General features: G+C 44.1%; 1 protein-coding gene across 1 annotated transcript in view; it reads right to left on the bottom strand.

The window, feature by feature from the left end:
• Nucleotides 1-387: 387 nt before the first annotated feature.
• l3mbtl1 (L3MBTL histone methyl-lysine binding protein 1) overlaps nt 388-24,479 on the bottom strand; it is an 89,716-nt gene continuing 65,624 nt past the window's right edge. The window contains exons 14-22 of the mRNA XM_078555109.1: nt 22,968-23,053; nt 22,718-22,828; nt 19,713-19,827; nt 19,183-19,285; nt 14,157-14,354; nt 12,486-12,547; nt 4,162-4,331; nt 2,810-2,872; nt 388-1,783 (exon numbers count right to left, since the gene is read on the bottom strand). Of these exons, the coding sequence (XP_078411235.1) occupies nt 1,649-1,783; nt 2,810-2,872; nt 4,162-4,331; nt 12,486-12,547; nt 14,157-14,354; nt 19,183-19,285; nt 19,713-19,827; nt 22,718-22,828; nt 22,968-23,053 (1,043 nt within the window). The 3' untranslated portion in view covers nt 388-1,648. The remainder of the gene's footprint in view (nt 1,784-2,809; nt 2,873-4,161; nt 4,332-12,485; nt 12,548-14,156; nt 14,355-19,182; nt 19,286-19,712; nt 19,828-22,717; nt 22,829-22,967; nt 23,054-24,479) is intronic.

Genomic DNA, 24,479 nt, shown 5'->3' with positions numbered 1-24,479 from the left:
AAAATATAAATTACTATAAATTGCTGTGAACACCATAGCAGAGGCACTGATGTACAGCACTAACTGAAAGCTGGAAACTGACCTTCTGAGTAAAATAAACAGCTATCTTATGTAAAGTAATAAGAAAACCAAGAGGCAAGATTTCCTCTATGCCCTGGATACAGCATAATTGTGAACACATTTATAAAGGGTCTATTTATAATTTCACTACAATATTAACCAGATTAATACTTTAAAAATTGATCATTTTGTAACTCTGATTTTTAAAACAAGTGTCACTCACATTTTTCTTTAAATGCCCTTTGCTCTTCTAAATTGAAAATACAAATTATGATACATACTCCAAAGTGACATTTCAAGCTTTAGAAGTAATTATCAAAGCAGGTTATCTAAGTGAGATGATTTATTCATAACTGTTTAACCCATGTAAATAATCTTTGCAGTAGTTAAGGAATACAATTGAGAAAGATTAATTGTATACATGCACTATTCAAACCAAACTATAGCCCAATGTTTTGTAAAACTGATAAAATGGCACTCCAAATGGCTCCAGTAGAAATATAAACACTTGGCAAAGAACTAAAATATCATTTACAAATAACTATTGCAATATTAGTAGGCAAATACTTGCCATCCTCATATGGCATTTCTTTGATCCCTAATTTAGCATTAACCTAATTAACATAACTGGTTAAACAATTGTTCTAAAATAACGGAAGGAGTATTACCCTGTGAAGTAACTGATTGCCCACTAATATCACCAACAGTAATAGTCAATGTTATATCTGTTAAAGAGTTGAACAAAGCTAGAATATCTTTTTCTCACAACATAAGCAATGCTGCTGATAAATTTTACAGGTGAAGAGGGCTGAAATTTAAGTGCATCACATTATACCATGACCAAAAATACTTTTGCAATTGGGGACTTTTAAAAGGTAGTAGGCAAGTAATGACAACAGGGTTAAAGTCCCATAATACATGCAAATTTTAAATGTAAAGCGATATGACGAATTTAAAAAGTAAAGTTTTCTCCAGCTGTCCACATGCCTCAACATGGCAAAATACTTTTAATGGATCATTACCAAATGTAAACTCATAAACAATTAGAAAAGTTACATTCTGATTTTCTTCATGTAAGGCTTTGCATAACTGCCTTTTAAACATATACAAAATACATCACATTTTCTTTCCATTGGTCACCTGTAATTAAATTAATCCATAGGTTGTTCAATGATTCAAAACAGCAATGCAACCAAATATAATTTAAATGCACTTTTTATCTGTACAGTAATGTTTCCACAATTTTTATAAAACAAATTGCTAATACTTTCATTAAATTACATTTAAAATGCAAAACTGTCACTAAAATCTTTTCACATAATGTCTCACTGGGTTTCATAAACAGGAATATAATCCAAATATTCTATCACAGATCTAGAGATAAATCAAGCAATGTTTGTAACTTCACATACATACTGTCAACTACTAATGCAACTTGTTTTGTTCAATTTTCTTGCCATTTAGCACAAATTTACCAGTTTAAAAGAAACAAAAACAGAAATTATTAACAAAACACAATTCTCAGTTCTTCTGAAGGAGTTTCATTTTGTTTCTACAAGATTACGTTGCTCTTAAATTCACAGGAATGTCATGTTAGAGTATCATCTGCACTTTTGAACATAAGAATTGAGTTATAAATCTTTAATGCTGGGCCAAGTTTAATGCTCATGATCTTCACTATATCCACCTGTGTTAGAAGAAGAAAAGCCTCCCCATCGATCGACTACAAAACAAAAGTGTAGGCGTTCATCAATACAGTTCAGGACACAGGAATGAAAATGTCACATCACATGTCTTATTTCTAGAAATGTTCCTAAGAATAAACTTGGACAGTGATTCATGTTTCATCTGCTTAAGAAAATAATAATCTTTTAAATCGTGCTATGGGATATTAACTGCAAACTACAAACACATTAGCTTGAAATTCTGCTAGTTTAAATAGCAGAAAGAGGAATTTCAGCCAAGCATGTTAAGAATTTATAGGCTGGTATCCAATGGCGACATCTCCGGGCTTTAATAAAATTACACAATGGCCCGTAATTTCTGAGTTGCCCAGGTCGGATTTGGGGTGTATCCCAAAGATGCACTAGGGAATCCCGTTGGGAAGTTTCCAGGTTAGGGTCTGTATGGCAATTGCCCAGAAGTGCACACTTCCTCTGGACAATTGTGCTGCGCTGGGAACGATCCGAAAATGCGGCTTAAATCGCAAACTTCAGATGGTTCCGCCAGGGTTATACCAATGGTTACTCAGAAAAGGTTAGAAGAATTAAACTTCTTAGTAACTATTGTAAAGACCCAGGTCGACCCCACAATCCCCTCACACCCCCAACATCCCCCCCACAGGAACTCCCCCGACATCCAACACCCTAAACGCTCCCTGCCTCCAAACCACCACTGTTTCCCCCCCACCTCACCCCCGACACCCCACACCTGTCGACCTCCGACTCCCACCCACCCACCCCAGATCTCAGACTCCCCCATGAATTGCCCCAGACCTCTGACCACCTGGACCTCAGATCCCCCCACGAACCCCCCCCCCGGACCTCCGATCCCCACTCCGAGGAGTCTTTCAATGCAGGCCCCAAGCAGCTCTGGCAAACCGGAAGTGTCAATGTAATTTTCAAGACCAGGTAAGTGTGCATTTATTTTTTTCTAATTCCTGCGGGCCAGCACTTTCTGGCATTAGTCGGAAGTTACGGCCCAATATGGTACAAAAACTATTGGGAGCATGAGGTAACTCATCTCTTACCTCCTCTTTGAAGAGCTTTGCCTGTTGCTCGCAGCCAGTGAGCGTCTGAACAAAGTTTCCCACCTAAATAAATAAATAATGTTATTGCTGTGTCAATAATATACTAAATGAAGGAAATATGTGCAAAGGATTACTTTCATCTTTTATAGAAGTCTGCTCAGTCGACCAAAGTACAGAAGTTATTAGATTGAGTCATTTTGCTTACTTAACTGAGGAACACTGAATATGGTTACTGAGATTAACTATTCCCAGCTTGACAATATTTTTTAACTTTGTATGTTATTTTAAAATTCATAATACTGTTTAATGAAACAGGCTTGAATCAACTATTCTCCTGTACAGTTGAGTGATTTTCTTGTTTGAGGTGGATTGTAACTGGATAACATGGCATGAGTTTTATTCTTGAACGAGGATCATCTTAAACGACTCTACCAATTAAACTCCAAACTTTATGTCAAGAAGTTGAAATTCCAGCTCGACTATTTTCACAGTATAACATTGTTGAGCTGCTTTTACTGCTCTCAGTGAATTAACTAATGGCAGTCTTCACCCGTCCGCCAAAAAGCGCATGATGATAAGCCGCTTCTCCCTTAACTGGGGTATTTCACGTATAAACAGAGTGAGAACTAATGAACATTACAGCACTCCTTCCCACTTTGTGCACAATTTTCTTCCCTTTCCTCAATGTTTTTCCCATGAGCATGGTGACAGCACTATGGCTCCACAAACACCAGCAGCCATCCAGTATCTTGCCTACTGAATGTTAGCAAGTTTTTTTTAGCCTCAGAGCGGAGTTCAAACTGTCTTCATTAGATGCCCGTGTGTTTTCTAGTATGGAAAAGCAAGAACACCAGGTGACTTTTTCTTCCTTCCCTTGCCTGAAGGCATTAAGATCAGTTGAGCTTTCTAATCTTCTTCAGTACCAAATTACACAGTGCTTTTACCCAATGAACCATTGGAGCAACTGATGTTTTGTTTCAAAATAAATATTTGCTAACAATCAGGCTATGAGACAAATAACTTCAAATTACTTACAGTGCAAGAAGCATTTACATATTTTAAGTCATGCTAAACAATTTTAATCAGAAGCAAAGCAAACCAGAGTCCCACATCACCAAAAATGGTTTATACATTTTGGACAAAAATATGCATTCAAACAATGGCGAACCACAGAGATTTGTTTTGCTAGTGTCATTTACGAAAGATAGTTAGCTCTATAATTGCAAAAGAGACTGTAAATAATTGACATCATGGTCACGTAGCTATAGTTCAGAACAATTCCAGCGTTCAAATGGACTTGTTATATAATTTTTAAACTTCTGCATTTCATTCGCTTTTCTTTTTCTTCTTACCTCTTCGATAGTCCATTTGGCCACTTTGCTGGCACTAATTCCAGCCACGCCTGGAAGCAGCTTGCAGTGTTGTTCCCAGCACAAGGACAATGAACGAGCTGGATGTGGGGACATGGCAGACATAAAGACTGATTGATGCAAGTCTTGTTGCATACCATCTTTTGGAATGTCTAGAAATATAGCATTAGAGAAACACTAAGGCTGTAATGATACATTTGAACCCTTCTAAATATCCTTAACAATTATCTGCTCCTTTCAAGGTTAATTTTGCTTTTTTGACAAATTATGTAACTTCTAGATCTTGCACCTTAATGAAACAATTGGTAAGTACATTATTACAAAAATTAAGCTGAAAGATGTTACACAGAATTACATAGAGTAACATCACACAAAAGACCATTGGGCCCAACCAGTCAATGTGATGTTTATGCTCTACTCAAGTCTTTTCCCATCCTTCCTCATCTAATTCTATCAGCATAACTCTCTGGTTCCTTCACCCTTATATGCTTATCTTGATTTCCCTTAAAGGCATCTATTCTGTTCACCTCAACTACTCACTGCACCGCATTCTCAGCAGTCCTTGGATAAGGAAGTTCCTTCTGAATCCCCTATTGTATTTCTTGGTGACTATTTTGTATTGATGGCCTCTGATTTTGCTCTCTGTAAACTTTAACAGACAGCTAGCTGTCTGTTTTTCTACTTTTCTCCTGATTCTGCATATTCTGTATGTGAACTAGCTAAAAGACCCCTTACTTTCTTACCACTGATCATGTCTTAAAGAGCAAAAAAAAAATCAATGGGTGGAATCGTCCCAGGTTTGCACTAAGGGCGGTAGCGGGCGGGTAAGGCGTTGTTTTACCCACCAACCATGATGCCATCCCAAGTTCGCCGCATTACTTATGCATTCCTGGGAAACACGCCATTTTGATGGCGGGTGGGCGCCTTGCCGCTTCATCATGCCGGGCGCCATGTATAAAGTCCAGCAGTACGCACACATCTCAGTGCTTCCAGAGAACGACTACTGCAGGGAAGATGTCCACGAAGGGTAAGAAAACTGCAGTCCCCAGGTTTAGTGACGCGTCACTGGTACGCTTTTTGGATGCCTTGGAGTACTGCCGGAATGTCCTCTACCCCCGTGCTGGCCGCAGGATGGGCAGCAACATCACTAATCCAGTTTGGGAGGCGGTGGCAGCAGTGAGCAGCGCCAACGCCCTTCAAAAAAGGACGGGGGCCCAGTGCCGCAACAGGTTGAATGATCTCCTCCAATCTGCCAGGGTGAGTCACTCTTCTCATCACTTTCAGCTCACACACTCATAAACCCATCAGACATCCAAAGGAATTAACTAACTGCAGGTTCAAAGGACATCACCATTCACTCTCACACTCACCGTCATTGTCTTCATCTCATCCATGGGACCACTCACCACCCACACAGGCCAGGCATACTTATCATCTGGCCTGGCAGATGTCCTCCTTACACTCTCTCCATCTCTATTCATGCAGGATAAGTGGGCACACAACAATAGGGAGAGGTCGCAGACCGATGGACGAATGCCTGAAATCAAGGTCCTTAAGGACTTTGAAAACAGGGCCATCCAGCTGGCTGGCGACGATCTGGACTGGTCCTGTGCTGACGGTGAGGTCGGCGGTGCTCTACCAAGTAAGGGTTCAGCTGTGCAACATCCATCAGACAACCATGCTGTGAGTGATGTGTCCTGTTTCACAGGCCACTGCCATGCATTAATTATCACCCCTTGCTTCCGCAGGCACATCTGGGAAACAGCTGACTGAGTCCATGACCCAGGGACTCCAATCAAGCCCTGAAGAAACCTCTGAAGAACCTCCTTGATGTCCCATCACAGGGCACACCCACACCATCCACCAGTGCAGAGATACACAGTGGGACCCAGCCTTAGAAAAGCCTCGGGATCACAATGTGGTGAGCACATTGCACTGTCTGATCCATAGAAGGGGGTGCCAGGGACTTCCCAAGTGTCCGGCATTCGGAAGACTGCTGGAGGCCAGAAATGTGCTGAGTCCGAACCAGATGACAAGCCTCTGGACTTGGTCATATCACAGTTGCTTGAACTATAAAGGCAAGCTTGGAAACATCAGAAAGGGATGTCCGCTCCATTCCTCAGATTGCAAGGCACGATGGAGGAGTCCATCCGCCATCACTCTGAGGTGATAGTGCCGGCATGCCAATGCACCGAGGTCAACACTGGTTGGATGGCTGCCACAATGGAGACCTTGGTCCAAGACGTCGCAACTGCACTGCTGCGTGGGCTCAACTCCATCGTTTAAGTCATAGTTGGCCTCCAACAGTGTGTACATGCGAGAGGGGTGCCGGGCAACTCAATCTCACTCCAGCTACTCCTTCTCCTCAAGCAGTCAGCCTGGATCTTCGGGCACCCATAGGGAGGAGGATCAGCAGATGCACACCCCAGGGCCATCCATCCAGGTGACACCGGGAGTGTCCAGCCCATCTGAATCCCATCTTTCTGTGACCTCAGCAGCTCCAGTTCCACAGGCCGAGGAGGGTACCACTGAAACACAGCAGCACCCTGAAAGCAGGCCACTGTCTTCTAAGTCTCGGTCCTCCAAAGGCCGCCCATCAAGATCACCACAGACAGGGCATTGCAGTCAGCAGGCTGCCTCCACCTCCTCTGTGGATGTCCTGGGAGCACCAAGATGTAGTGGCAGGGTTAGGCAAGTTAAGAAGACGTAGTTGCACAGCCTGGGCACGGGTATTAATCACTTGTACATACTGTTCACTACTGTCAATAAACTCCCAAGAATGTCTCCCTGCCTATGGCTCCTTGTTCTGATGAGCAGTGTTCTTGTCACTCTGATGTGAAACCTTCCTGCACAAAATAAAGGCAGGTATCTCAGTCCAGGGCCTCTTCCCTGTGCTCTGTGCAGCCTTCAGGCCAAAGTGATGGTCCGGCTTCACACTCCCTGGACACATTACTGATGCCTGCACCTCGATGGTGCTGGTCATTGCTGCCAGTATGTGGTGGGCAGGTGCCACAGAGTTCTCTCATTCTCTCTGTGTGCTCTCAGCACCTTTAAGGTGGGGCTGGCCCCCACCTCTTCAGCATCTGTGACCAGTGACGCTGTGCTTCTGAAAGGATCAGGTGCTGAAGGCGGACCAACAATCAGATGCTTCCAAAGTTTCATGGCTGCGTCTCTATGATATGACCCTGATCACAGAGTGTAAGTGAACTGCCTTCGGCCAGGGGTCAGACGTTCTCAGAGGCAATGTGAAGATTTATGGAGTGTCCTCACTGCATGTCATCATCATCTTCCTACAATCGAGCAATTAATAAGGTCTCCACTGCGTCTCCATGACAGGAGCATTCTCAGAGGGTATGTGCGCTGCCATAAGCCAGACTGGAACCAAACATTCATAGGTACAATGTGAGGATCTAAGGTGTCACCTCACTGTCATCATCATCTTCCACAAATCTAGCAGCTATGAGGGCCAGCACCGTCTAGCCAGTGCAAGGGCCTCATCCCCGTCAACGTTGCCTTCGAGGACCTCCTCACCCTTATCCCCGTCGGCATCCTCCACATCGGAGGAGACCTCCAGCTCCTCCATCTCCTCCTCAGCCAGCTCCTCTCCCCGTTGCAGCACCAGGTTGTAAAGGGCACAGCAAGCGACGACGGTGCGTGACACCCTCTGTGGACTGTATTGCAGGCTCCACCAGACCGGTCCAGGCACCAGAACCTCATCTTTAGCATCCCGATGGTCTGCTCCATCAAGTTGTGAGTTGCAGCATGAACCTCATTATACTGTCGCTCTGCTGTAGTCTGAGGCCGCCGCACGGATGTCATCAGCCACACCCTCTGCGGGTAGCCCTTGTCCCCGAGGAGCCATCCCTGCAGCTTCTGTGGACCCTGGAAGACTCCAGGGATCTGTGACCAACTGAGGATGTAGGAGTCGTGCACACTCCTGCGGGATGCGTTTCTGGTGGTCGCACACTAGCTGTACATTCAGCGAGTGGAACCCCTTGCGGTTGATGTAGTTGACTGTGTGTTGCAATGGACACCTGAGCACCACACGAGTGCAGTCGATGGCACCCTGCACCTGTGGGAAACCCGAGATCTGGGCAAATCCAATTGCTCTTGCATCCTGACTGTCCTGGTCCCGGGTAAAATGCACAAAGTTATGTGCCCTCACAAAAATGGCGTCCGTGACCTCATGGATGCATTTGTGGGTGGAGGCTTGTGATATCCCACAGAGATCACCTGTGGAGCCCTGAAAGGAGCCACTGGCATAGAATACAGCTTTCAAGGCCACTGGCAGAGGATGCCCGCCATGTCCCCATGGCACCAAATCCTGCAGTAGCTGGCAGATGAGCAGTTCCCTATACAATTGCAGTCTTCAGCGACATTGGTTATTGGTCATTTTCAGGAATGAAAGGTGGCGTCTCTAGACCCTGGTCGTTGCTAGGCGCCGACCAGCGACTGCATGCTGTGGATCTCAGTGGCGTGTGAGGGAGCCCCAGCCGCCCCTTCTTCCTGAGGCTACTGCTCCTGTCTCTGCGCAGCCAGGAGCCTCAGTCGCTCTCTCCTCTGTCATCTTCGCTCTCTGTAGGCCACAAAGCATACAGTTAGTTCACCAGGCTCCATGAGCCTGATGTACTCCTCCTGCAGGGTGAAAGAGAGACGTGTAGGTTACCATGTGTACTAAGGATCTGTCCTGGTTAAGTATCAAGGCCCCTTAATGCTTCCCTTAAAGTGCTGGCCACCACTTGGATGTCCAAAGATTAGTGTGCTGTATGGCACCCTGAAACACCACATACCTCCGTCCCACTCCACCCGACTGATTGGCGGCAGCTTCAGCCATTGGACTGTATGCTGTGCTCTCAGCTCAGGCACAGACATTCTCCTAACCGGCACTGCAAGGCTGCGCTGTTAGCTTGAACCATGTGGGAGACTGGTCCAAATCGGGATGCTGACATTGCAAGGGGCTGTGAGCGTCTCCAGCAGTGGCTGCTCCACGGCCAGCTTCCCCAAGCAGATTGTACAACCTGTGCTATTCTCCAACTGTTCTGCAGCCCACTAAAATGCTCATGACTTTGCCCTCTGTGCCAGAGTGGGGGTGAAAAGCTTTGGAGCACTTGGTGGCACTTTGCTGCCTCTGTGTTGCTTGAGTGGGCAGATAAGCTAGAGGCCCGACTGAATGTGGCTGCTCCTGAACTGTCTCAGCTGCAGAGGAAGGGTCACTTTATACAGGTTTCTCTAATGCGTGGCCACGACCCTCACCCACCCCACCTCCCCACCCCGAATGTTTTTGCGCTTTATTCAATGGCAGGGCTGCCCTTCAACATCCCTACCCACAGCGCTCCTCAAGCTTGAAGTCGAACAGGTGTCCCTGGCGAGTGCTGCACAACCTTACTGTGCACTCACCTCCGAGTTCCCCTCAAAGTGTAGGCCGCCAAGTGCTCGCCTTTTACACGCTGTTGTGAAACATGTCGGCGTGCTTTTCCGCTGACGTGGACGGACGATCCAGTGGCGGGGGGGTGGGGGATGATTCTGGCTGTCTGGCCTGACAATGATATCCTGATGTATTGCGATGAGGTTCCTGATGTCTGATGGTGGGAAATGCGGCCCGCTGTTGGCGGGCTGAGTGGACAATCGCGAACTGGTTTCACGCCATCGTGAAACCAATTGTGGCATATTGTCTGCTCACGCCACTGAACATGCCCAACGCCGGAGGACACGGAAAATCCATGAGCGCAAAGGAGTTCCTCAGACCTTTTTTTGCAAAAATTAACATAAAAACTTTCAGCCTGCCAATTTACCCCTTGATGTTAACTGGATAACTAGGGTTCATTAAAAGATTTTTTTAAAATTAGCATTACTGAAATACCAAATTAATATAGAATTTCTAGAAATTTGATCAAAGCCAAAAAGGAAATGGTAGATGACACAAGAATGCAAGGGGTGAGGCAAGCAGGGGATGGAGCATGAAGCAGGAAAAGTGTGCAGTGGCCAGAGCTTCCAGGGGATAGAGCTCACAGAGGGGGTAGGACATGCAGGGTTGGATTGTGCAGAGGGTGAAGGGTGCTGGGGGAGGTGTGTGCAGAGGATGGAGCAAGCAGAGAGTGAAGTGTGCTGCGGGTGATACAAGCAGACAAATGGAGGGTATAGTGGGTGGAGTGTGTCGGGGTGAACCAATCAAGAGGTGGAGCTCGCAGGGGTGGACCGTGCAGGGGGTTAAGTGCACAGTGGCTGGAGCAGTAGGGAATGGAGCACAAATTCCACACGCCTGCTAGTTTTGGCCCTGGGGCTGTCCTGCAGAACTCCAGCCGGTTAGCCCAGGCACCTGAACTTTGCTTGAGGGGTTGCTCTTGCAAGGTTCTCTTTATATCAGCGCTCAACATCACTTCCTGGGCCCGTGATAGGATTCGTAATCCAGGTGTACAGAGGGTGTCCTCCAATTTCCAAGGAACTAATCTGACATGTGCTAATCTCGGTGGAAGACGGGATGGATCAAGTTCTGGTGTAGGATAAATACATCATGACTATTGCACAGAAAGTGGGCACAGGGCTGCATTACTCACTGCCTATGGCCACTACCTCTGGTCAAGGGCCAGCTAAATATTCAGTGAAACTCATCCCTGGTTTGTGATGGGAACAATGTAGAATAATGTTTATACAGTCAATAATGCCCTGCATCTGGGAAAATGCAGTGTAGCAATGTAGCAAATCTGACAGTTCTTTCTTCCTGATCAGCAACCTGCATTGGGAAGATGATGTATAGCTGTCTCCTTGCGAAGAGAGCATTGTCACCTGTTTGATGGTCAGATGGATAGCAAACTGACTGATGTTGCTCATGTCGCCTGTTGCAATCTAGAATGAACCCATGGCATAGAAGTTCAGGGCCACCATAACATTCACACCCACAGGCAGTGCTGTGTTTGGCTCCAATTCCTGCAGCAAAAGGTGACAGGTTAGTGACTGCTGACCTCCTGAAGTGTAGCCTCCCCACACACTGCTCCTCTGCAATGTTGAGGTAAGTCTTCCTGCTGCAAAGCACCCTCATGCTCAAAGGCTTCCTCTGCGTTTGCCTCCTTTACCATCATCTTTGAGCCTGCGCAGGTCTGTGCTGACAAATTTGCTTCTGCTGGTCATTCTAAGATCTCCATCTTTTCCTGTATTCCTGCAGTAAGTGGAGTGACAGATTACAACTGCAGCAAAACGTCAGCTATCCAACAGCTATTTTGCCAGAAAGATTTTCCAAACACTGCCAAAAGCAGCCAAAAAATGGCTCCAAAGGTCCCCAGCAGCCAACATCAAGTATCCAGAGATGCCCTAATAGAGGTTGGGACCGCTTTAAATATCAATTCTGTCCCTCTCAGGGCAGAGATCTTGCTTCCAAGAGTTGCTGGTCAATCAGAGGGTCAACAGCTCTTCAGTCTGAGCACTCCCACTGCCTCTACAGCCCACGCTTGAGCGGGGAATTAAACTCTGCCCAAAGTGTGCCTTAATCAATATTGTGACAGTCACATTTTGTGCACATTTCCCATGGGGAATTGGTGATTTGAATGCCAATTTTGTGCCTGAAAACTGTGCAGAGTGGAGATGAATTTCTATTCCCGTGTGGCCACCAGGTAAGGAGACGACTGGACACCACAATAATGCTCCAAATGTTAAACAGCCTACCAGCACAGTTAAGACCAATACTTGGGCTTTACGAAACACTTGGAACCAGACCCTAGCATCAGTCAGCACCTTCAAAAGAGGAGGTAAAGAAAAGAGGGTAAAAAGGCGAAACAAATAAAAAAATCAGAGCAGTTTTCGCTTTCTTGTAATATAATTAAAAATTGTTTATACGCTTTCTTTCACTGAATTTTCATAATAGCTTGTTAATTTGTTAACTTAGTAGTTGAATTCCATTTGTTCTGTTTACTTTTCACTAATAGACTCCAAGAGAGAAGTGAAATTTTCTTACTTGCAGAGTATAAGGAAATAGGCTTCTAAAAATGCCATCATAGTGTTCAGAAAACTATAAGGTTAAGATTCAGAATATCATTTACAAATATTTAATGCTCCCATATTGCCTTACTGTGTATGCTATTTTTATTTTAAATGGTGAATGCCTCTGTACCAACAGACAGTGGAATGTAGCATGAACACACTAAGTGTTTGTTTGTGAAGTTTACTGATTGGAATTTCTACCCCTATAAATATACTGCTGCTGAGATTTCAAATAGGAAAAATTGAAATTTGTACTAAATCAAATAGTAAATATGTGATGCATCAAAACTGCCAGAAATAACTGATCCTGCAAAGCATTCTGCATTTCAACTCACTCTGAAAGCTGACTTTTAATTCCTCTTGTTGAAGCTTATGATACTTAGGTGGACGACCAATCCTGAAAAAAAGAGAAACAGCAGAAAATTAAAGAAAGATATTAAACTTGAGGAGTAAATTCTCACTGAGGTGGTGATTTGTGGCTGTTTATATTTCTGCGGCTTCATTTTCCAGTGCACCTACCACCAATATGCCTTTTGTCAGCCCCATGTGTATTTCTGTGCGTCTCTGCACGGTGATAGGGGAAAATAGGCAACATCCTGTTCACTAGCTGAAAGAGAATATCTGGAACCACGCTACCACAAAGTAAAGCACAGAAATTTGAAACATCAAAGAATCAGTGTTTTATCAAAAGGATCACAGTAGAGAGCACTGTCTTCCTTTGGCACTCAAGAGGTACGATGTGCTGCTTACCAGTGTGGATGATTTAAGTTCTTGTGATGTAAAATTTGTCTATAAATTAAGACCACATTTGTATACTACTTTCAGTAAGATAGTTTGTTAATCCTGTTTTCCTTATCCAGTTTGTTATGGACAAGCATCTACTGTTGTACCCTTGAGTAAATTGTTGGCCTTTTCTCAATCACTTTATTGTTATGACACACTTTAATGTTTATTATGTTGTTCCTGAATTTGGCAATGTGGCTGTGTAGAATAAGTTTACTTTTATTTCTAAATAAATACAGTACTTTATCCTAATGCATCAGTGTTCAAAATGTATGTGTTGGCGATCTGTGAAAGTACAATAAATACTGCAGAACAGACCAGAGATTTCAGCAGAGTTCAAATATAAGAAATGTCATTCAACAGTCCAAATGCTTGACTGTTAACATCTTTACTAAAGTCTGAAAATAAAATGTCTGAACTTTGATCTTGCAGAAAATTAAGAAATAGTCTGCATTTATTATAACTCATATTGAGATAAATGTGTCTTTGATGAAGTAACTGCTTTTTGTCAAAGAAAATTGACTGTGAGATAAGAATTCCTCTTGTGCAATGACACTGGAAGTGGATGAATATTTCCTATTAGGTACTTATACTAAAATGTTAAACAGTTCACTAGAAATATTGAAGAGAAAATATCATGAATGTATTTATACTGTTGCTGAACATAGCAACCAGAGGACTACTTAATCCAATATTTTAATAGGAAGAAATTTTCTCATGCATTTTTATTGCATATTGCTGCAAGGCTAAAGCATATGGTTTATGCTTTAAATATAAAGCATAAAGCATATTTAAAGCATAAACCATATGCTTTAGCCAGTCGTGAAATAGCGTGGTAGCATAGTGCCTTATAACGTGATGGGTCATAGAGTTTGAGAATAAGACCTTTTATTCTGTCAGTCTGAAACATGTCAAATTCCTGATTGCCATTCCATTACCAAGGGAGGTACAAAGCAATGGCTGGGTATCTTCCTAAAGCTAGTGGAATATCAGAAGACACTCTTGCAGACCTCCGATGAGCATTAATGGGAGCAAGTTACCTCCTCACTCTCTTATCTAAGGAATTGTGATGGGCCTAAAAGTATGGAAAAAAACAAAATGTGGGAGGGAGTGAAAAAATTAGCTAACCATGATAAACACCAGTCATTAACCAACTTACTTTGATACAGTTGGTTGTTTATTTTAATTATGCAATTATGCTTTATGGCATTTACCATTATTACCTCCCATGATGTCTTGATTTCTTTCTTCGACCAAACGACAAGAGATTTCTTTTTCGGGAAGATCCTTCTGCATCTGACATCTCTACCTTCATCCTTGCTTGATTCCTTTCAGCTAATGGACAGCCTGACAGACGATGATGGGCAGTGAACTTCCCAGTAACATGCCCCGAGCCATCACAACCAGGAGTTGGGCACTTACTGAGGCAATCAGTGTGTACAAAACAGATTCAGTCACCACATTGCATAAATCTATTCCAGTATGTCTCGGTGTGGGGTAATATTGATGGAAATGAAAATTCAAGAAGTATATGAGTGTGTAACATAAAAATATAATGTATCTCTTTCACTGAAGTTCAGATGGATTCTATCCTTTACAGTAATAGCTGACTTCGCAAATGATAAAATGACTACAGACACTTGAACTTTAAGGAAAAAAAAACAGCTGGTCACACCTATGTTTCCAAAACATTAAAAATTTGGCAATCGGGTAGGGCAACTGTGCATGTGTGCAAACATGCAGGAACAAATCTGTTTCCTGGCATTCACAGGATCTCACAAAGCTCTCCAGCTATTCTGAATTAAGATTCTGCCAGATGCAAGAACAAGAAGTACACATTATTCTTTCTATTTGTGTTTTCAACCACATTCTCAGGAAATAAAGAACAGCCATTTCCTCATGTTCCCTCATGCACAGCTGCAGCAGGAGCTCCCCAAGTGTTATAAGTTACATCAATACTGCCACTTTGTCTTGGTATGTGGTGGTTTCTGATTTGACATTTTAATGACATAGTAACTTGCTTGGAAAGGATTTTTCACAAAGCTTGGGCCTAAAGCCATGTGGAATTTAACTAGAATATGGTTTCAATCTTGGCTTACGGAGTGTTACTGGCCCTCCTGCACTTTGTAAAATAGCTACAGGGTCCAACAGGTTGACAAAGTAAATGTTCCTGCCAAGCTCTGAAGAAATTAGAAATTTACTAGCTCTGGAACAGAGCTCTTCTGGTAGGAATTTGCATGTTGCTCTTTGCAGCTACTGGCCCCAGTCGGATCAATATAGCTACAACTATCAATTCTGTTGGTATCAGTTCTTTATTTTTTAGAATTTATAAAACAAATATATAACATTAAGCTGATTATTACATTTTTCATATGGGTCTTCGCAAAACTATGTAGCAGCTCTTGACTAAACTACTTTGTTCTTACCAAGGAGTTATTTTATCCAACTCAACTGTTTTGTGGTATTGCAAACTCAAAAGTCCTGATTTTAACCTGGAGCAAGATATTAGGCAGATGAGCATCAAATAGTCACCCCGCCAACAGCCACCGCACCCACACCCGCTGACCTTATTAGCGTAAGGCACAGGAACATTTAATGCCCAGATCTCATCTGCATCCCCCTAGTCAGCTGCCTGCCTGAAACAGCAGCAAAAAGGTAAGTGGCAGGGAGAGGGGGCTGCATTTGACATGCCCCCGCTGGGCATGTTTTTAGTGGGGCTGCACGTAACATTGGGCAGGTGCCCACATCACCACCTTCCCACCCATTCCCATGCTCACCCACATAATAAGGGACCAGAAATCAGCAGCCCGCCCCGTCATATTTAAATAGATAATCAATAGTCAATTAGACTTGTTAACAAGCCAATTGATCCTGATAATACATTGCCCATGCCAGAAAACGTTTGGCGTGGGCAGTCGGGTGGGAGTGGCAGCCCGATTTTATAAATAATCTCTTCAAAGGGCAGGAAGGAAGGGGAGGGGGGTGTTTTATCTTCAGGGACCTCCCTTTGCTGATCAAAGATAGAACATCCCCTTTCTTCCTACCCGCCCATAGCTTTAGACCCACTCCACCCATCTCTCCCTCCCCCTCCCTGGCCTGTTCAAATCTTCCCTGCCTAAGACCCCAGACTTACCTGCTCCCGGGGATCCAGGGGCCTTCTTCCTCCTCCTCCTCCTGCAGTCCCGTCAGCGCCACTAACCTGCTCTCGGCGCTGCAAGGGCTGATGGAGCTGGCGGCCAATCTGATTGGCTGGCAGCATCTGAAGAAGGCAGGACTTGCTACCCAGTGAGGGGCAGGAGTCCCTGTCGGCCGTTGTTTAGCCTGCCCACAGCTCATTGAGACTGCGGGGTGGACTGGCATGCAGCGGGTCGGCTCCACACCGTCTTTGCTTCCAGTGGGGGATGGTGCCAGCCATCCCCCGCCACCCCCCCCCACCCCCAACCCCATAATATTCAGCTCAGTGTTCTACATTCGGGAAGGGGAGAAGCAGGGGGGGCCTAAATTTTTTTCAGCATGCTTATTGGATGAGTGTCCTCATACCTGATCTGACTCTGGATCCTCTTTATATTGTCTTCACCTGGCAGGAAAAACACAAAAGCTTCCCCACTCAGGTGTGAAAAAGGTTAGATGACCTGAACTGTAGCGTCATTATCTAGTCGGTGTCCCAGGGAGCAGGACACTGGAAGGGAACAGGGAGAAGGTCCCAAACTAAAGAAGGGGGGCAGGGAGAGGTCCCAGGAGCAATTCCTAAGTAAGGTACAAAGACAGAGGTCAGGAATAGATGCCGTTAAGTTAAGCTGAAAGAAAGGAGCAGAGAAATAGGCTCCAAATTAAAGAAAGAGCTGCAGTGAGCAGACTTGAAGGGAAATGGGCTTGACAGAAGCCCTGAAGATCCGAGGAGGCAGCTAAGGGTTGGTGACTCTGCGCTGCAGGCCACTGGGGCAAAGGTACCCCTTTGAAGCAGAGCTGTTCTGCTTGGCACAGCTAAAGATCTGAAATCGTGTTTGGAGGGTGACGCTTGAGTGTACTTCAAAATATAGGGGAAAGGAAACTCGGAAGGCGAGATTGAAAACCTGCGAGGTAGACCATTGTTGAAACCGCACGAGTAAGTGCAACTTTTGGAAAGAATTCCAAGGTGAGATCTTCAAATGCGGAGATTGGAAACTCTTGTGAGAAAGATGAAGTTTCAGTGAGACTGGTTGGATCATTGACAAATGTCTGGGTGCTTTGGTCGCATCTGTCATTTATTGAGGAATGGTCAGTGTGTGTCAGAGAGAGAAGAATGAGATTTTAAGCTCTCTGAGAAGAAAAATCTACAAGGCCATTGGGCAGTAGTTAGCTGAATAATCAGTTATAGGACTCAGCAAAGTGATCAGTTGCGCAGAGATGCTACTGGAAGACTGAGTTTCGGGAGCTCATTTGTTCACTCTGCAGTTGAAGAAACGTTAAGTTTAGAGTGCAGTTTTTTGGTGTCTCGGGAAGAGATACAAGTTGGACGAAAGGCATCAAGTGAATGCTCAGGAATTCACCGGAAGAAAACTGTGTACAACTGTGCCAGTCCCAAGCGAGAAGCCTTTGTGCCAAGCTAGTGGTAACTCTTCACAGGTACCTTTCAAATGAGCTGAGCGATTCAGCCTCAACTGCTAACTTAGGCAGTGAATTCCAGACGCCCACCACCCTCTGGGTGAAAAGGATTTTCCTGATGTCCCCTCTAATCCTTCCATCAATCACCTTAAATCTATGCCCCCTGGTAATTGACCCCTCAGGTAGGGAAAACAAGTATTTCCTGTCTACTCTATCTAGGTCCCTCATAATTTTGTGCACCTCAATTAGGTCACCCCTTAGCCTCCTCTGTTCTTAGGAAAACAACCCTAGCCTAACCAACCCCTCCTCATAGCTGCAATTTTCAAGCCCTGGCAACATTTTTGTAAATCTCCCCTGCAATCTCTCCAGAGCAATTATGTCTTTCCTGTAATGTGGTGACCAGAACTGTACACAAAATTCCAGCTGTGGTCTAACCAGTGTTTTATACAGTTCCATCATTGCATCCCTGCTTTTGTATTCAATACCTCATCCAATAAAGGAAAACATTCCATTTGCTTTCTTGACCATCTTGTCCACCTGCCCTGCCACCTTCAAGGACCCCAAGGTCTCTCATTTTCTCAGCCCCTCTCGATAACTTCCCATTTATTGAGTATTCCCTTGCTTTGTTTGTCCTCCCCAAATGCATTACATCACACTTTTCTGGATTGAATTCCATTTGCCACTTCTCCACCTAAGGCAGGATCTTCTCCCCCGTCGAGGGGGGGGGGGGGTTGTGCAGGAGCGGGTACCGGGCGCGTGTGGGTGGGTTCCTGATCGGCGCCCCCAGTCAGGGATGTGCCGCCATTTTATGTGGGCGGGCCAATTAAGGTCCGCCAGTTGTGCGGGTGGGGGTTCCCTGAGCCTGGATGCGCGCGAAAGAGTACTCAGATCTCCCTGAGGTAAAGTGCTGCCTCACAGAGATCGGTTCAGATTTGAAAGTTTGACTAAAGATCAACATGACTGTCACATGAGCTGGGACGTGTCAATTTATTTTATTTAGACATTTTGGAAATTTTAATACCCTCATGAAACCTCGTCCCACCTGTGGATGAGGTTTCATGTTTCTTCAGAAGCTGGCCTGGGCTCCCGGCCTGCTCGCCGACCTTGAGGTTGGACGGGCAGGTCCATTGATTACCTCAATTACTTTATTAATGGCCTTAAGTGGACGTTGACACCACACACCATCGTGACGGTCGGCCGGTGCATAGCTGACTCAGCTCCGCGCATGCTGACCTGAAAATGTAAATAACGCGGGGTGACATACGCCCCGTCCCCCGCTCGCCCACCGGAAGATGCAGCCCCTAGTCAACCAAGCCATTGATTTAATTCTGGAGGCGACAGCTATCCTCTTCACTATCAACTACATGGCCAACTTTTGCAGATTGTTTTACTTCTGTGGCTTCATATAGTAAGGTTTTTTGTTTGCAGTTGTAGAATTTGTGGCTTTATTCTCCTAGAGGGTAGCCGGGATTTAAAACTTTGTCTACTTAGACAAAAAGTTACTGATCCCTGGCTAGATTATAACAATACATATGCTTTTAATAAAAGAATTATAGCTTTTGACCCTGCTAAACATGTTTACACTGACTGAGGTGAACTGTACCATTAAGTGTTAGGGATGTGATAGAAGTCTTTGACAGTCTTCCTAAACTTAACAGTACTCACCGATGATGGGTGGTGTATTTAGAGCTCTTTGTATGATTAACAGCTTTCCACCCTGGAGTTGGACATCCTCTTTGCCCAGATTCAGCTGAAGAATCTGTTACTTCTGTAAAAGAAAAGGAAGCATCATATTTAAACAAAGCTCCTGATCAACATTTTCCCAAATATAGCTGTTGACGGTGCCTTACAGCAATCTGAGAATTTTTTATTTAAACATGCTTGCTTTTGGTCCAGGCATGACTCACAGAATCATTGGAAAAAATTTGCTGGACTAAAAATAAATGTAAAGTAATAACGCTACGAAGAAACAAATATTGCTTTAATCTTCAACAATGTTATAGTTCTCCTTATAAATGGGTGCAGACCAAGTTTCAGAGATAACCTTAAAGTTATACACCTCATCTGGGCCTGCAATAATTCTTGTACACAACATCATGCGGAATAAATATCCAAAACCTTTAAATTATACCCTGAAATTAATATTAAGAATTTTGATAATGGGAGCAGTGAGGAAGAAATGCTACTGTACTCACTAATTGGTGGTTGGAGATAATGTCCTGTCCGGGCACACCACCCTGCAGGATGTATATCTGGATTATCAGTATCTACCCAGTAATTGTAAACATGGCTCGATCCATCAAAATAGATCTGCATAGAAAATAAATTAACAAAAAAAAAAATTTTTAAAGGAAAACTATATTTTTTTAATAAATTGTTTTCTTTATTCTTTCATGGGATGTAAGTGTTGCTGGCAAGACCAGCATTTGTTATCCATCGCTAATTGCCCTTGAGAAGTTGGTGGTGAGTCGCCCTCTTGATCTGCTGCAGTCCATCTGGTGTAATTACACTCACAGTAATGTTAGGAGGGGAGTTCCAGGATTTTGAACCAGAGGCAGTGAAGATTCAGCTATACAGTTCCATGTCATGGTGGTGTGTGATTTGGAAGGGAGCTTGCAGCTGGTGATGTTCCCATGTATCTGCTGCACTTGTCCTTCTAGTTGGTAAAGGTCTGGGTTTGGAAGGTGCTGTCAAAGGGGGCTTGATGAGTTGTTGCAGTCCATCTTGTAGATGGTACATACTGCTGCCGGTGGCAGAGGCAGTGAATGTTTAAGGTGTTAAAGGGGGTGCTGATCAAATGAGCTGCTTTGTCCTGGATGGTGTTGAGCTTCTTGAGTGCTGTTGGAGTAGTACTCATCCAGGCAAGTGGAGAGTATTCCATCACACTCCTGACTTGTGCCTTGTAGATGGTGGACAGGCCTTGGGCGGTCAGATGAATTACTCGCCACACAATTCCTAACTTCTGATCTTCTCTTGGAGTCATTGTACTTATGTGGCTTGTCCAGTGCTTCTGATCAATCATAACACCCCCACCTCACCCCCCACACCACCCAGGATGTTGATGGTGGGGGATTCAGCGATAGTAGTGCCATTGAATGTGATGGGGAGATGGTTAAATTCTCTCTTGTTGGAGATGGTCATTGCTTGGCACTTGTGTGGCATGAATGTTACTTGCCACTTATCAGCCAATATCGTCCAGGTCTTGCTGCACGTCAACAGGAATTGCTTCAGTATCTGAGGAGTTGGCTCACTGCAATTATCAGCAAACATCCCTACTTCTGGCTTTATGATGAAGGGAAGGTCATTGATGAAGTAGCTGAATATTGTAGAACCTAGGATACAATCCTAAGGAAGTCCTGGGGCTCAGATGATTGGCCTCTAACAACTGCAGCCATCTTCCTTTTAGCTGGTATTGGCTCCAACCAGTGGAGAGTTTTCCCTGATTCCCATTGACTTCAATTTCACTAGATTTCACTTTGATGCCACACTCAGTCAAATGCTGCCTTGATGTAAAAGGCAGTTACTCTCACCTCACGTCTGGAATTCAGACTCTTTGTCCATGTATGGACCAAGGCTATAATGGGGTCTAAAGCTGAATGGCCCTGGCAGAACACAAACTGAGCACTGGTGAGCAGCTTATTGCTGAGTAAGTGCCACTTGATAGCACTGTCAATGACACCTTCTATCACTTTGATGATGATTGAGAATAGCCTGATGGAACACTTCAGTACTTGGTAATTGTTTAATTCATTTATGGGATATGGGTGTCACTGGCTAGGCCAGCATTTATTTCCCATCCCTAATTGGCCTTGAGAAGGTGGTGGTGAGCTGCCTTCTTGAACCGCTACAGTCCCTGTGGTGTAGGTACATCCAGAGTGCTGTTAGGGTGGGAATTCCAGGATTTTGACCCAGTGACAGTGAAGGAACGGCAATATATTTCCAAGTCAGGATGGTGAGTGGCTTGGAAGGGAACTTCCAGGTGATGGCATTCCCATGTATCTGCTGTCTTGTCCTTCTTGGTTGTAGCAGTCATGGGTTTGGAAGGTACTGTCTAGGGAGCCTTGGTGAGTTTCTGCAGTGTGTCTTGTAGATGGCACACGCTGCTGCTACTGTGCATCAATGGTGGAGGGAGTGAATGTTTGTGGAAGGGGTGCCAATCAAGCGGGCTGCTTTGTCCTGGATGGTGTCAAGCTTCTTGAGTGTTGTTGGAGCTGCACTCATCCAGACAAGTGGGGAGTATTCCATCACACTCCTGACTTGTGCCTTGTAGATGGTAGACAGGCTCTGGGAAGTCAGGAGGGGAGTTACTCTCCGCAGGATTCCTAGCCTCTAACCTGCTCTTATAACCACAGTATTTATATGGCTAGTCCAGTTCAGTTTCTGGTCAACAGTAACTCACTAATAAAATCCGCTTCAGAACCATAGGGTGTGAATATGAGTCCATAAGTGGGTCCAGGCAAGGGCCCATAATGGGTCTGTGCCCTATCCACACTCTTCCTCCACCAAAGAGGATTTTTAAAATTCCTCGGTTGGTTTCAGGACTGAGGAAGGTTTGGAGAAGTTCACTTTGTGCTCCACACAGGTACATGGCAGGTGAGTACCAAAGATGCCCCATACAAATGAGATGCCCTTCTCACAAGGAGTCCCCACACAGTGGTCAGTGATAAATCTTGGATGAACTGGTGAGTGCTATCCCAGGGTAACCAGAAGGTTAAATTTTAGGGCACTCAGGTTTAGTGGAGCAGCTTTCTCCTCGCACATGCAGCTATCTTTATTCTTTCAGTTAAGGTTTCCACACAATTATGGTATTCAAGTGAGACCAACAAATTCCATTAGGAAATTCTTTACTATCTTCAGCAGGATTTATCCAGTCTGCTCCTTCCCATATCTAATGAACTGCTCTCAGCCAATTTCTCACTCTTTCTTCATACATAGCGACTACACTACAAAAAGTACTTCATTGGCTGTAAAACACTGCAGATGTCTTGGGATCATGAAAGGTGAGATATGAATGTAAGTCTTTTTTTTCACCAAATACACCATTTGTAATTTTCCATTTTTACAAGAGAAGAAGGGAATATTGATATACCAAGATGTAGACCCACAATATGTCTAATAAGACTGAGCAATGCAATCACCTACCACTACAAACCATCAATTAAAAGTGGTGAATATTCCTGAGGAAAAGCTCTCTGACTACCTTTAACCTGTGGTCGTCAACATCTACAATGGTGGATACACGAATCAGCATTGGATTGCGTCTGTCTACAACTTCCAGCTTCATGTTTTTCTGGAAACCATGTGGAGGACGCTGAAACACAAGGAAACCACATTCAAATATGTTTAAGATTTCAAAATTATTGTACAAAAAATGGGAAAATTTTATTTGTGAAGGTCTTTTTCAAAACACTTTAAATGACTTTAGTAAGAATGAAAATCATTCCACTTACAACTTTAAATGCACGAGCAGGAGCAGCAGAAGATCCAGTTTCTTCCAAATACCTATCCCAAGAAAAATCCTCTGGGTGAGGGTAACCTAGGGTACCCGAAATTAAACAGATTATTAGTCTCTGTACCCTGGACTAGATTTCCAGGTAGATTTTTTTCGGTACTCATTCATGGGATGTGGGTGTCGCTGGCTAGGCCAGCATTTATTGCCCATCCCTAATTGTCCTGTTCAGAGGGCATTTAAGAGTCAACCACATTGCTGTGGGTCTGGAGTCACATGTAGGCCAGACTAGGTAAGGTCAGCAGATCGCCTTCCCTATAGGACATTAGTGAACCAGATGGGTCTTTACAACAATCGGCGTTGGTTTTAACTTCTGAGCCTAATCTGCATGTCTCCAGTCAATGTCCTGCCTGAAATCTGGAGGAAATGACAGCTGGACAGGAGGTGACATGAGGTGTGCCAGGGTCCAAACAAATCGTCCTGTCACTCATTCAGGGCAGAGAGGGGTGGGGTGGGCTGGGAAGGTCTAAACTCTCAAAGGGAGAATCATGTTCCTCCTGGCTGCATAAGGGAAATGCAGAAATGTAACAAGACTTACTTCTCCTTGGCTATTTTGTCTCTCTGACTCTTCCTTCCCTTGCACTATAGCCACACTCAAGCCCACTACTAAAAGGGCAGACCAGCCTCAGTAATCATCAGAGCTCAATCTGTATACTTACAGAGGCATTTCAGTGGTTTCTGGCAGGTGTTCTTCTCACCTGCTCTAAAGGAGGGTAAAATTATAGCCTCCAGGTTCAGTATGGGATGTTAACTAATTGCTGATTTTTAACTATCCACATATCTGGTATCTGCCAAGCAGGCAGGTTTAAAATCATCCCTTAGAATCACGATTACGGGGTCTGAATGTGTACCAGAAAACTGGAGCGTGGCCAATTTAATATCAGATTTTAAAAAGCGAGAGAGGAATAATCAAGTTAATTACAGGTCAATTCACTTAACACCTCTGGTAGGGAAAATTTTAGAGTATTTAATTAAGAATGAAATCATATCTAAATGAAGAGAAATAGAAGTAACAAGTATAGATCTCAAAAGCGATAATCATGTTTTACAATCCTGATAGAATTCTTTGAGAAGGTAACAGACATGGAAGGTGGGGGAAATATAATGGATGTAATTGAGATAGATTTTAGAAAAGCCTTTGACAAGGTAACACACGGAGGGATACGAACATACAAATTAGGAACAGGAGTAGGCTATTTGGCCCTTTGAGCCTGCTCCGTCATTCAATAAGATCATGGCTGATCTGATTGTTGCCTCAACTCCACATTCAGCCAAACTGGATTAAAGATTGGTCAGAAAGGAGAAAACAGAGGCCAGGAATTAAGAACAGTTTTTCAAAGTGACTCACACAATGACAGCTTGTATTTATATAAAATCTTTAACAATAAAATGTACCAAGATGCTTTATGGAACCATTACAAATCAAAATTTGACATTGGGCCACATAAGAAGA

The sequence above is a fragment of the Cetorhinus maximus genome, chromosome 13 (assembly GCF_964194155.1).
Source record: "Cetorhinus maximus chromosome 13, sCetMax3.hap1.1, whole genome shotgun sequence".
Taxonomy (NCBI): Eukaryota; Metazoa; Chordata; class Chondrichthyes; order Lamniformes; family Cetorhinidae; genus Cetorhinus; species Cetorhinus maximus.
Note: the sequence above shows the minus strand (reverse complement) of the source record. Positions and strands in the feature narration are given on the sequence as shown.